Source organism: Mus pahari, chromosome 1, assembly GCF_900095145.1.
Source record: "Mus pahari chromosome 1, PAHARI_EIJ_v1.1, whole genome shotgun sequence".
NCBI lineage: Eukaryota > Metazoa > Chordata > Mammalia > Rodentia > Muridae > Mus > Mus pahari.
The window spans coordinates 95825785-95838074 of record NC_034590.1 but is presented as its reverse complement, the minus strand read 5'-3'; the positions used below and the strand labels follow the sequence as shown (position 1 = coordinate 95838074).

Here is a 12290-nt window from a genome sequence, read left to right as displayed (position 1 = left end):
TGGCCTTGAACTCAGAAATCCGCCTGCCTCTGCCTCCCGAGTGCTGGGATTAAAGGCGTGCGCCACCACGCCTGGCCGCAATTGGGTTTTTGTGAAGCTCAGGAGAGAAACAAATGTCCCAGATAGACGGGATGTGGATGCTGAACCCTAACATGTGTGGTCTTGGCAGTTGCCTTGAGGATGCAGAGAAGGGGGAAAGGAAGGAGGTGGGTTAGATAGGACATTGTGGGGGTGGGTGGGAGGTGGATTTGGTTTCAGGCTGGGTAGAAGGGAGGAAGCGACCTTATAGATGATTCATTCTATAAAGGAAGCTTTGGAAAGTCGTGACTGTGGGCCTGGATCATCCCTCTGGCCCTGATGGGCTCTAGGGTTGGGCTGGGGATGGTCTGACATCAGTGAGGAGGATGGCGAATCTTTGGTTAGGCAGTTTTGTACCCTGCTCTCTAACTGGAGGAGCGTGTGTACATGTGCGTGTGCATGTGTGTGTGCATGTGTGTGTGTGTGTGTGTGTGTTAGGGGGTTGCTGAGGGACCTGGACTGGGCTGTGACTCTCTGCTTCCCCCCAGTGTTCATCTCCAGTTACATGGTGTTGGCACCAGTGTTTGGCTACCTGGGTGACAGGTACAATCGAAAGTACCTCATGTGCGGGGGCATTGCCTTCTGGTCCCTGGTGACACTGGGGTCATCCTTCATCCCCAGAGAGGTGAGGCCCTGAACTCCCTCCCCACTTCCCATCAGTATTTGCTGCTGTTCTCTGGAGTCATTTTGGATTGAGAGTGGGGGAAACCTCCTTGATCCGTGCCATCATCCATTGCCTGCATTACCTTGCCCACTCTACCCTCTTCCCTTTTCTTCTAGAACTTTCTTCTACTCACCACATGGCTTGTCCCCCAGCTGTCTCACTGCACACCCAAACACTCTGGTTTTCCTTCCCCTCTGATCTTTGTGCAGACAGCGTTGTCCTCTCTCTTCCTGGTGTTGGGTTCCTCTTGAGCCTGGTGCTAGTGTGGGTGAGAGGGCAGCTGGGGTCAGCTGTCACCTGGCCTGCACTTCCTCAGTTTACCCACCCCCACATGCTGCCCCTGTTGCTCGGCTGGCTCTGTGGACACATGTTCTCCTGGTTGCTTCATGTGGATCTCCTGGCCCCATTCTTGGTAGATCTCAGGGGAGCCTCTGACACAATGACCCACTTCTCCCTTCCAAAAGACTCTGAAAACACATGGTACCGCGTGTTGCAGTTTCCTGGCTAATGCTTTTGTTGTGACTTTGAAACCTTCCCCTATCTGCTGCCCCCAGTCCCGGGCCCTAGTGCCCTCAGACGGGTCATGTAGCCTGGCCTTAGCTCCAGGTATCTTTGGTAAGCAGATTATCCCCAGCTAAGTTCAGTATTCATCACTGGGGGGGGGGGGTAGGTGGGAGGGAAAGTAGGTTTATTTTGCACCTCTTGAGTGCAAAGTCCTCACAGTGTTGTGAACAAATGGTTGTTGTTCCCCTTTTACAGATGAGGAAAGTGAGGCTCAGAGAGGTTAAGCTATTTTCTCAAAGTCACAGCTAGTAAATGGAGCCAGGATTCCAGCCAGGTCTGTGTGACTCCAAACCCAGACCTCCCTCACTGCCTCTGCCATTTCTCCAGCACTAGCTGGAGAGGTCTCCTGGGAGGTTGGCTCCAGGGTGGGGTGCCACCTCGCCCCCCCGTGTCTCCTTCCCCAGCATTTCTGGCTGCTCCTCCTGACCCGGGGCCTGGTGGGGGTCGGGGAGGCCAGTTACTCCACCATTGCGCCCACCCTGATCGCCGACCTCTTCGTGGCAGACCAGCGGAGTCGGATGCTCAGCATCTTCTACTTTGCCATCCCTGTGGGCAGGTGAGTGGGCTGTGGGCCTGATGTGGGGCAAGGGCTTAGTGGGCGTCTCACTGACCACACGTTCCCCTTGCCTCCCTTCCCACAGCGGTCTAGGTTACATTGCTGGCTCCAAAGTGAAAGACGTGGCTGGAGACTGGCACTGGGCTCTACGGGTGAGTCTGGTTATGGTGTGGGGAGCCAGCCGAGTTCTTAAGGATCTCCCTTGTGTGCCCCGCCAGATGGTCAACTTTGGGAAGTTGATTTTTTTCCTTGACTCGAGGGTCCTGGAGATGGAACTTGGACCTTAGTGGACTTTACTCACTAAGCCACCTCGCTAGTCTTGTGAACTCCATCGTTTTTTGTGGCAGTGCTTACTCTGCTGAGCCTGTAGCAAGCCTAGTCCTCAACAGGGAGTCAGAAGTTTCGCTTGCAGGTGACGGCAGCCCCGCTGTAAGGCCCTGAGTGAAGTCTGAGCAGGGACCTCTATACCGTCCCTGGACTCACTCAGTTTTATTTCGGCTTCCCCCCCCCCCCCCGTGTTGACTCCATCCTCATACATCTAGGAGTCCCAAGTGATCACCTTTCAGCTGAGCAACTTGGGCACCTCAGATCCCCCCAACTCTAGTTATGAGATGATATCTTGATTGGATGATCATGGGTCACGTGCCTGTTACCATGAACCATGAAAAATGAGAACTTGGGTGGAGGTCCCCAAAACAATCAGGGTCCTGCCACCCACCAAAGAAGAAGCAGTGTCGGGCTTATAAAATTAGGACGCCCCCCAAAGCAAACCCTCTGAAACCCTCACTCAGCCCCAGTGTCTCTGAACTTAACGGATGCTTAAGCCCTCGGGAGCTAAGTTCACACCCCTCAACCTCCAAAGTACCAGAGGTTCAGTATACCCCTGCCCGTGTCCCAAAGCTTGCACTTTTCCCAGGTGACACCAGGTCTAGGGGTGCTGGCCGTCCTGCTGCTGTTCCTGGTGGTCCAGGAGCCCCCAAGAGGAGCCGTGGAGCGCCACTCAGGTTCACCACCCCTGAGCCCCACCTCTTGGTGGGCAGATCTGAAGGCACTGGCACGAAAGTGAGTTCACCCCTTTCTTCCACCTCTGAGGCCTCAGCAGGGGCCAAGTGTCCTGTCCTGCCAGGGGGCCATATAGATAGGGCCACAGAGATGCGGTCACTGTTGCTTGTTTGTGGCATTTGCCTGAAACACAGGCACAGATCACATCCACCGTCTGACAGACTAAGGGAGGGAAAGGAGGACATGGCTGTGGGGTCTGACTTCCTCTCAATGTCTGCAGTCCCAGTTTCGTCCTGTCTTCCCTTGGCTTTACCGCCGTGGCCTTTGTCACGGGCTCCCTGGCTCTCTGGGCCCCAGCGTTCCTGCTGCGCTCCCGAGTTGTTCTGGGAGAGACTCCGCCCTGCCTCCCTGGAGATTCATGTTCCTCCTCTGACAGGTACTTGTGAGGGGCTGGGTGGGTGACTGCTTGTAGGGACCTCGTGAAGGGAATTTACACTCAGGCCAGGGGAGTGTAAATCCCGACTGTACCAGCTACCTCCACTCTTGGGGAGTCTCTAAGAAACCGTGTGATGAGGTAACACATGGGCCCTGGGGTTCTGTGTCACATGGATTTGGGTATGAGGGCAGTTGGGATGGACTGTCCTCTCTGGGTCAGAGGTCCTTGCAGAAGGAATAGCTCCCATGCCCCTACCCCACCCCTAGTCTCATCTTTGGACTCATCACTTGCCTGACTGGAGTCCTGGGTGTGGGCCTGGGAGTGGAGATCAGCCGCCGCCTTCGCCGCTTCAACCCTCGGGCTGACCCACTAGTCTGTGCAGCTGGCCTCCTGGGTTCCGCGCCTTTCCTCTTCCTGGCCCTGGCCTGTGCCCGAGGTAGCATCGTGGCCACCTATGTGAGTGGGATACTGGAGTCTGGTGGGTATCTTTGCATGGGGACAGGAGGGTGGCATGGCCTTCCTGGGTACCTCCATGTTCATTGGGGATGACCACTAGCAGCCAACTTCATGTGCAGGGTCATGAGCATGACCTTGCTGTTTCCTTGGTGGAAAGTGGTATGAGGCTGGCACCTGCCTCACAGGGTGCATTGGGGACTGAGTTACTGGGTAAGCCTGGTCACGTGCTTCTCCCACTTCTGCCACCCAGATTTTTATCTTTATTGGGGAGACTCTGTTGTCCATGAACTGGGCCATTGTGGCTGACATCCTGTTGGTGAGTAGCTGGGCAGACACAGGTTAATCCAGAGGCTAATGGGAGCAGGGACAGGGTCAGGAGGTAGCGTTTAATCTGGAGTCTGGCCTTTCCCCTTCAAACGTCAGCCCTATGTGTACTTGAGTCCTGCCACAGAGGGACTGCTAGGTTTGGCCTACCTCACGCCCTTAACCTGAGTGAAAATTTGTCATGGACCTACAGTGGGCTTTGGCCTTGGTTTCTCTGGGAACCTACTGAGTTCTTCCTTACCCCTCCCCACCCACCCACCCCCAGTACGTGGTGATCCCAACTCGACGGTCCACGGCTGAGGCCTTCCAGATAGTGCTGTCCCACTTGCTAGGTGATGCGGGGAGCCCTTACCTCATTGGTCTAGTAAGTGCTATCCTTGGCTGGGATGGGATGGTTTTGGGGACCTGGTACTCCTTACCCTGACTGGTGGCATGATTAGGCAATAGATGCCTATGGTGTGTCTCCCCTTTGGTCCTCTGGTGGATGGGAAGGAAGCCATGGGAAGGTTTTGCCCATTAGGCTGTGGGTCTCACCCTATGGCCCAAACATTCCCCTTCCCAGCCTCTGTTCGTTTTCTTGGTCAGTGCTCGGCATCCCCCGGTCTCTGACTCTCTTCTCCCTGCAGATCTCTGACCGTCTCCGACGGAGCTGGCCCCCTTCCTTCCTGTCCGAGTTCCGGGCTCTGCAGTTCTCACTCATGCTCTGTGCTTTTGTTGGGGCACTGGGTGGCGCGGCCTTCCTGGGCACCGCCATGTTCATTGAGGATGACCGCCGGCGGGCTCAACTCCATGTGCAGGGTGAGTGAAGGCCACTGTCCGTCTACCTTCACAGTACCGCCTGCCTGTCTGTCTGTCTCTGCGTATGCACTTCACAGTTCTCCCTCCACTCAGACTATCCCATCCATTTGTGCCACCAGCTGGGGGCAAGAGTCCCAGCGTCCCAGGCTCAGCGTCTCAGGCTCATCCAGCTCAGCCTTGGGTCTGTCTGGAAGTGGATTGGGCTCTGTGTGCAGTTCTGAGGGCTCTCCCTGCTGCCTCATCTGTGTCCCTCTGCCAGTGTGTCCTCTCTGTCCCCTTGCTGGCTCTTATCTTACTGGCCTTGGCTCTGACCCCTTTCTCGCAGGTCTGTTGCATGAGTCTGGGCCCTCAGATGACAGGATCGTGGTGCCTCAGCGAGGCCGTTCTACCCGAGTCCCTGTGTCCAGTGTGCTCATCTGAGGAGCCGTTGCTTACCCGGCCACAGATGCATCGCAGCTGGGCCTGGGCCCACCCAAGACGGTTCCCAGGCAGAAGCCCTTACCAGGCCCAGGTTCAAGAAGGAAGCCCTGGGATATATCCCAGCTCCCAGACACTACATGGGCAGCCCAGGGAAGAGATGGGGGTCCAGAAATGGGGGAGGGGTGTCCTCTCTACTAGGGCAGCCCAAGGGGTTTGGTGCTATTTGTAATGGAATAAAATTTGTAATCAGACTCCTGACCGACTGCTTGTCTTTCTGTGGGCGCCACTGGCCTCAGGGAATATCTGTAGCCTCAGGACTTACCAGGGACTGTCAGGTCACCCTGTGGGTAAGTCCCTGTCTCCTGAGCTTGGTAATCTAGGAGGGTTGCTCTTTTCTGAGTGAGCTGGCTCGTCGTGACCGTGACTCACCGTGGTCCCTTGGAAGTCGCTCTCCCAGTAGCTAAGCCTGGGAGCCCCAGGGGCAGTGGTGCCCTCGGTCCACACAGGCCCTGGCAGAGCCTCCTTGTGTTCTCCCACCCGGGGATGGAGAGGCTACCGCTGACCTGGTTGGCACATGTCTCCTTTCCTAGTGGAGGGGTTGCCTCATCCTGCAGCCTTAGACCCTTCCTCCACACAGTCCCTCTGCCTCCTCCCCCTTCCCACAACTGGGTGGGGGTGAGTGGGCAGGGGGCAGGCTCAGCCGGCTGAGGAGCCTGATGATTTCCTGCCCTCACCACAGCTTCCTGTCGCACGCGGGCGGTGAGCAGGAGAGGCAGGCGGGGAGCAAGAAAGGGGCAGGTACAGCTGGGCACAGGATCGTGCAGCTGGTAGCTGGGGCACGGGCCCCAGCTCTGGCTCTGGGACGAGCACCTCTCCAGAGCCAACACTGCTCTCAGCTCAGTCCAGCAAGAGAGTGGAGCCATCCAGCCCCGAAAAGGACGCGGCTGCCTACTGCCGGATCTCAGGCTGGGGCCCCCTTGGTCCCAGACCCCTGCTGCCACTGTGTCTCGAGGGGCTGCAGTGCAGCAGGGCCTGGGGCTGGTGCTCTGCAGATGGAAGCGGACGCCCTGAGTCCGGTGGGGCTGGGCCTCCTGCTGATGCCCTTCTTGATCACACTCCTGGCTGCCCTGTGCGTGCGCTGCCGCGAGTTGCCAGGTAAGTGGGGAGCTTTGCGGAACTGGATGCTGGGCGCCCCATTGGATCCTCATACCCTCCCCAGCCCCTGCACTCTCTCACTGTCCCTACCACAGTCCTGGTTGAGGGTGGGGGCCTGAGTGTCTTTGTCCCTGGTGCACCCCGATCCTAACTCGTTGGCTCTTTCCTCCAGCCTCCTATGACAGCGCTTCCACAGAGAGGTGAGTGGCAAACCCGTGTCCCTGTGTGTCTTCCCTTGGCCCCACTCAAGGGTTTGGGGCTGGGGCCCTCTTGGCCCTGTACCCAAGCTGTCTCTTTCCTGCCAGTTTGTACCCAAGGAGCATCCTCATCAAACCGCCTCGTGAGTTCAGTGTCCCTGGCCCTCCTCCAGGGTTCTTGAGAATGTGCCTTTGTCTTTGTTCACCTTTAGCTGTCTGAAGGGTTATTACCTGGCTTGGGATGGGGGAAGTGGGAGCCCCCATGCCTGCCTAGGGCATGTTTTTTTGGGGTCCATTTGTCCTTAGAGGCCTCGATGAGGGTGGGGGGGTGTCTGGAGCCATCCCCTCAAGCTTCGTTCTGTGTCCTCAGAACTAACCGTCCCCCGAACACCTGCTTCCTACCCTCTTGTCACTTCCTTCCCACCCCTGAGGCAGCCAGACCTGCTCCCCATCCCGTGAGTATCCCCTAACTCTGTCCCTCGGGTCTACTGTGTCCCTCTCCACCTTCTAGGATGGGGAGGCACTTTTTCCTGGTTGTCTTGCTCCCAGAATCCTACTCAGACGTAATCTCTGACTTTTGGCTTCCAGGAGATCCCCACAGCCCCTTGGGGGTTCCAATCGGATGCCATCTTCACGGCAGAATTCAGACGATGGTAAGGGTGTAGGGCGCAGGAGGGCTTTGGGGAGGCTGTGCAACCTGAGCTGATTCGGTCGTCTTCTCCCTCTCTCTTTGAAGCCAACAGTGTGGCGAGCTACGAGAACCAGGGTGGGTCTGGGGCCTGGGGTAGTGGGTGGGGTGGGGAGGCTGGACCTGTCCGGGTCATGTTGACTCCCCTTTCTCACAGAGCCAGCCTGTAAGAATGTGGATGAAGATGAGGATGAAGACGACTATCCCAACGGCTACCTGTGAGTGGGTGGGGGGAGGTGGCCGTGGAAGTTGGGTGGGTGCCCTTTATCAACTCCTCATTCCTTCCTTCCTTCCAGAGTGGTGCTGCCTGACAGTAGTCCTGCCACCGTCCCTGTTGTCTCCTCTGCTCCTGTGCCCAGCAACCCTGACCTTGGAGACAGTGCCGTCTCTGGTGAGTCAGGCTTTCTGTCTACCTCCCTCTGCCATGTGCTGCCCGCTCTCCTCTCTTCCCTCCCTCTCACCTCTAATGATTGCCGCCCTTCCATTTCCTCCTTCAGATGCTGGGCTTCCTGCCCTTCGCTTCCGACTGTCTTGTTTTTCCTTTCACCTTTGCTCCCTCTTGTCTGTTGTCTAAGAAATTTCCTGACTCTTCTTGAACCCTGTCATTGGAATCTCATTTCTCGGCTGGGTGTGAGGGCCTATGCTCCCAGCATATCCCTCCCAGCTGGAGGGTTGAATTTGAGGCTATCCTGGGCTACGTAGTGATACCCTCTCTTCAAAAACCAAAACAGCACGATGATCAACAAAAAGAAAATAAAAGAATTTATTTCTCTTATCTGAAAGTCCCCCCTCCCCTTTTTTGGCATCTCCGTTCTTTTTGTATAGAACACTGTTCTTGTTTCTTGGAAGCAGTATCGTCTGATGTATCTGTAAGAACTTTGATTACAGATTGTTTCTCTCTGTGTCTCTACCTCTCTCTGACTCTGTCTCTGGTTCTGCCTGTCTCTCTGCGTCTCTGCCTGTCTCTCTCACACACACTCACGTCTTTGTTTCTCTTGGACTGCTTTTCTCTGCTTTGGTCTTTCTCCTTCCTTGAGCGTTTCTCAAGGTCTGGTGATCTTCAGTTTTCTATCCCCTTATCTCTGTGTAGCGTGAGTATCCCTTACCTGAAACACTTCGATACAGATTTGGGAATGTTTATATAAACCATATATGTAATATACACACAGTCTAAAGGTAGGTTTTTGTTTTGTCTTGGTTTTATGGGCATAGGGCCTCATTGTATAGTCCTGGCTGTCCTAGAACTTGATATCTAGACCAACTAGACTCAAACTCAAAATAAATGTGTAGGTTACCATGCTCAGTCTTTAAGGTAGTTTTATGCAAATTTTAATTAATCTTTTGTATGAAATTGAAGTTTCATGAAATTTTCCATTTGTGGTATGGCACCAGTATTAAAAGGTTTTGGATTTTGGAATATGCTGAATTTTGGAGTTTTAAAAGGAACACCCAACCTTCTGTATTTACCCTAGACTATTGTCTGTACTCTGGCTCTGTTTTGAGACAGAATCTCACTGTATAGTCCTGGCTACCCTACCCTGAAACTCACTTTGTAGATTAGTCTGGTCTTTAACTCCAATTGCCTCAGGCTTCTGAGTTCTGGGATTATATGGGATTATAGGAGTATCCCTCTTGGTCCACTTGGTTTTTGTTAGTGGTGGTTTTTTTTTTTTGTTTTTTTTTTTTTTTTTTTTTTAGTTTTCTCCCCTCAATACAGCCTTTCTCTATGTATCCTTGATTGTTGACTGTCCTGGAACTCACTCTGTAGACCAGGCTGTCCTTGAACTCAGAAATCCGCCTGCCTCTACCTCCTGAGTGCTGGGATTAAAGGCGTGCACCACCACCACCTGGCTCTCTTACTCCAGTTGTAATCCAGTGACTATACAATGAGTCCCCATGTCAATAAAACCAAGACAAAATGAAAACCTAGCTTCAGACTGTATATATATATTATGTATATGGTTTATATAAAACATGAGTGACTTAATTCCGTGTAATTTGTCATTTCTCTCCTGAACCCCAGACTGTCCCTTCCATCCATCATGGTCTCTCATTCCTCTTGCTAGGGATTTAGGGAGCCAATTCAGCAAACTTGTAATGGTAAAAGGAACATTGCTAGGGGCAAAATGACTCATTTTAAGTTCAGTGAGAGACTCTGTCTCAAAGAACTATGGTGGAGTGGCTAAAGCCTGCATGTGTTAACTGAGGACCTATTCTATGCACTCGTGGTGTGTACAGCTCATTAGACCTCACAGTTCACGGGTGCTCTGCTGACTGTACCCTCCTGCCCCTCACGTCTCTCTCTGTACTATGCTAGAGTTTATTTTTTCATTTAAATTGATACAGTCTTGCTGTTGTGATGCCCAGTCTGTCTTGAGCTCAAGTTAGTGCTTGCCTCAGTCTTCTGAGACCACAGCCTGGCTCAAGGTTGCTAGTAATTTGAACATGGTAGCACATAGTGTATAGCAGGCTCTGTTTTATAATTTGCTGTTTATTGCTCGCTATAGTCCTTCCAGGCAGGTCCTGTTATGAACCTCATTCTACAGACGAGGAAACTGGGGCAGGGAACATTTAGGTGACTTATCGAGGTTACATAGTTGCTTAGTGCTGGGACTGGGGTTCGAGCCAGTGTATTTGGCTCAGCTTGTCCACATGCCCATACAGAAACCAGGCAACCATGAAACCAGAAAGCAGAAAGCCATGTAGCATTGTGAGTGACCTTTGTGGGCCCAGGAAGGTGAGGGCAAGGGCTGGTAATATTAAGAAGCCAGACAGGTCTGAGAAGAGGGGATGCCAACTGGACCAAGTGTGCCACCTCTTCACAGGTCACCAAGGTCTCTGCACTCTGAACTCCTTGGAGCCCTGCTACCCAGCCTCACTGCTTGAGTCCTGTACTGTCTCTGTTCCATTCCCCCAGAGGCTCTGGTTCTGGGTCTCCATCCACCTCCATGGCCCTTGCCTTGCCCAGGCTTCTCCCCTTGCTTTTCCTGAATTTCTCTCTGTATTGTGAGTCTGCCTCGGGGTTGTGTTTGGAGACTTGGATGTCTAAGCTGGGGGTGGGAGGGTGTCTCTGGGAAACAGTGACTGGCTGAGTGTCTGCTAATAACTGTACTGCAATGGCTGTCCTACAGTGGAGTCGTGTGAAGATTACGTGAATGTCCCTGAGAGTGAGGAGAGCGCAGAGGCGTCTCTGGGTAGGTGACTCTGTACTCCATGCATGGCCCATAGCTTCCCCCTACCCCTGCATGGCCTGCCCTTCACACCACTGTCCCTGCTGATCTGTCCCCACAGATGGGAGCCGGGAGTATGTGAATGTGTCCCCAGAGCAGCAGCCAGTGACCAGGGCTGAGCTGGGTGAGTACCAAGGTGTAAGGGGGCAGAGGCTGGGGAGCAGCCTTGAGCAGAGAGCCTGCAGGCTGAACGGCAGTCTCCCTCTGTCTTTCCCTCTCAGCCTCCGTGAACTCCCAGGACGAGGAAGATGAAGGAGAAGAGGAAGGGGTGGATGGAGAGGAAGCTCCCGATTATGAGAATCTGCAGGAACTTAACTGAAAGCCTAGTGAGTGGTCTCTGTCCCCGCCCCTTCCTTGGGCCCTTTCTCCAGGATGCCCCTCCTTCCCATCCCCAATGGTTAGGCACATTCTTTGTGGAGTGGCTTCATGACTGTCCTCCCTGTCTCCCCTGCCCTGCTGTGTTTCAGCTGCAGCTGTCTGTCCTGGAACTGGACTTGCTGGGATGTCGCTAAGAGGATCCCATTTGACCTCTGCCTTGCCTACAGCCTGAGAATCTCCCCTAACTTATTGTCACTTTGGGGTCCAGTCTGTGTCCCCAGTATTCTGTACCTTCTGATGAAGCCAGAGAATGAATCTAGTTCCAGCCAGACCATGTCATGGAATAAAGGCCATGTGACATAAAGTAGTCGTCGTCGTCTTCTTCTTCTTCTTCTTCTCCTTCTTCTTCTTCTTTTGTTTGTTTGTTTGTTGTTTGTTTGTTGTTTGTTTGTTTGTTTGTTTGTTTAACTGGGACAGGGTATTACTATATTGATCAGGCTGGTCTTGAACCTGTGGGTGATCATCCTGCCTCTGTCTTCCTCGTGCTAGGATTAAAAGTGCATACTATAATGTATATTATAGTGGGTTTGGGGGTCCTGGAAACCTGGGTGGTAGTAACCATGGGTTGAAGACTACTTTTTTCTTTGTGGGGTGTTTGTTAAATGTGTGTATACATGACCTTTGGATCTAGGGGTGTGTGTGTGTGTGTGTGTGTGTGTACATACAAGTCTGCAGTCAGAGCATCCAGATAGCTGTCTCTGTCTATGGGTCTCCCTCCTCTACAGGGGTCCTACCAACCTCTCAATAGTCTTGGTTAAGTACTGTAAGTGACAGCAGACAATGACTTGGATACAGCTATGTTCTGAGTGAGGCCTGTGACCCAAGCTGGCCCTTCTGGGACTCAGGATGTATCTCCCCAAAGTTAGTTCAAGGAAGTGCAGCTGTTCATAGTGACAGTGACAGAGCAGGGTACAGGGCACCTCTGGGTGGGGAGTGTGTGTCCACCCTGATACTCCTGTTCCCTACACTTGGGAAACAAAGGACTGGCCTTGGTGACCTCAGTAGGTCTCTAGGTCTCTCTTTGTGTGATTCTCAGTGGTCAGACGTGCTGGTGTATACCAGTTAATCTCCACTGCTCCAGGGGCTGAGATGGGAGAGCTCCTGGAACCTAGGAGTTCAAAGCCAGCCCAATACACACAGTGGAAACCTATCTTACCACTTACCAAAGTGGCTAGGGGACTGCAGTTTAGGTGCAGCCATCAAGCTTCGGTGGCTATGGTGACATGCCTGCGGTCTCACTGCTGGATCAGTTTACCAGGTCTGGAAGTGGGTAATGGCCTGATGAGTGGTTGTCCACCTGGCCTGGCTCCCTCACCTGGGCTCTGGGAGTTTTCTCTTGGTCTC

The 12290-nt window shown here is 53.5% G+C and overlaps 2 protein-coding genes across 2 annotated transcripts in view; both read left to right on the top strand.

Annotated features, from left to right (window-relative positions):
- Spns1 (sphingolipid transporter 1 (putative)) overlaps nt 1–5549 on the top strand; it is a 7987-nt gene extending 2438 nt beyond the window's left edge. Inside the window, exons 3-12 of the mRNA XM_021187181.2 lie at nt 567–703; nt 1711–1862; nt 1948–2014; nt 2779–2924; nt 3145–3300; nt 3567–3756; nt 4007–4072; nt 4346–4444; nt 4707–4878; nt 5204–5549. Of these exons, the coding sequence (XP_021042840.1) occupies nt 567–703; nt 1711–1862; nt 1948–2014; nt 2779–2924; nt 3145–3300; nt 3567–3756; nt 4007–4072; nt 4346–4444; nt 4707–4878; nt 5204–5298 (1280 nt within the window). The 3' untranslated portion in view covers nt 5299–5549. The remainder of the gene's footprint in view (nt 1–566; nt 704–1710; nt 1863–1947; nt 2015–2778; nt 2925–3144; nt 3301–3566; nt 3757–4006; nt 4073–4345; nt 4445–4706; nt 4879–5203) is intronic.
- A 492-nt stretch (nt 5550–6041) lies between these two features.
- Nucleotides 6042–11250, top strand: Lat (linker for activation of T cells). Its single transcript, XM_021216421.1, has 12 exons — nt 6042–6453; nt 6626–6653; nt 6759–6793; nt 7021–7105; nt 7239–7303; nt 7387–7416; nt 7496–7556; nt 7635–7729; nt 10470–10532; nt 10630–10692; nt 10790–10894; nt 11036–11250. The coding sequence occupies exons 1-11, from the start codon at nt 6351–6353 to the stop codon at nt 10885–10887; spliced, it is 726 nt and encodes a 241-aa protein (XP_021072080.1). The 5' UTR covers nt 6042–6350; the 3' UTR covers nt 10888–10894; nt 11036–11250.
- The last annotated feature ends 1040 nt before the right edge of the window (nt 11251–12290 follow it).

Bases quoted from the DNA above. Each gene is read 5' to 3' on its own strand.
- Lat (XM_021216421.1), top strand. From the start codon at position 6,351: ATGGAAGCGGACGCCCTGAGTCCGGTGGGGCTGGGCCTCCTGCTGATG. The intron at 7,730-10,469 runs GTGAGTCAGGCT...GCTGTCCTACAG, and splicing joins TGGAGACAGTGCCGTCTCTG to TGGAGTCGTGTGAAGATTAC. The intron at 10,693-10,789 runs GTGAGTACCAAG...TTTCCCTCTCAG, and splicing joins AGTGACCAGGGCTGAGCTGG to CCTCCGTGAACTCCCAGGAC.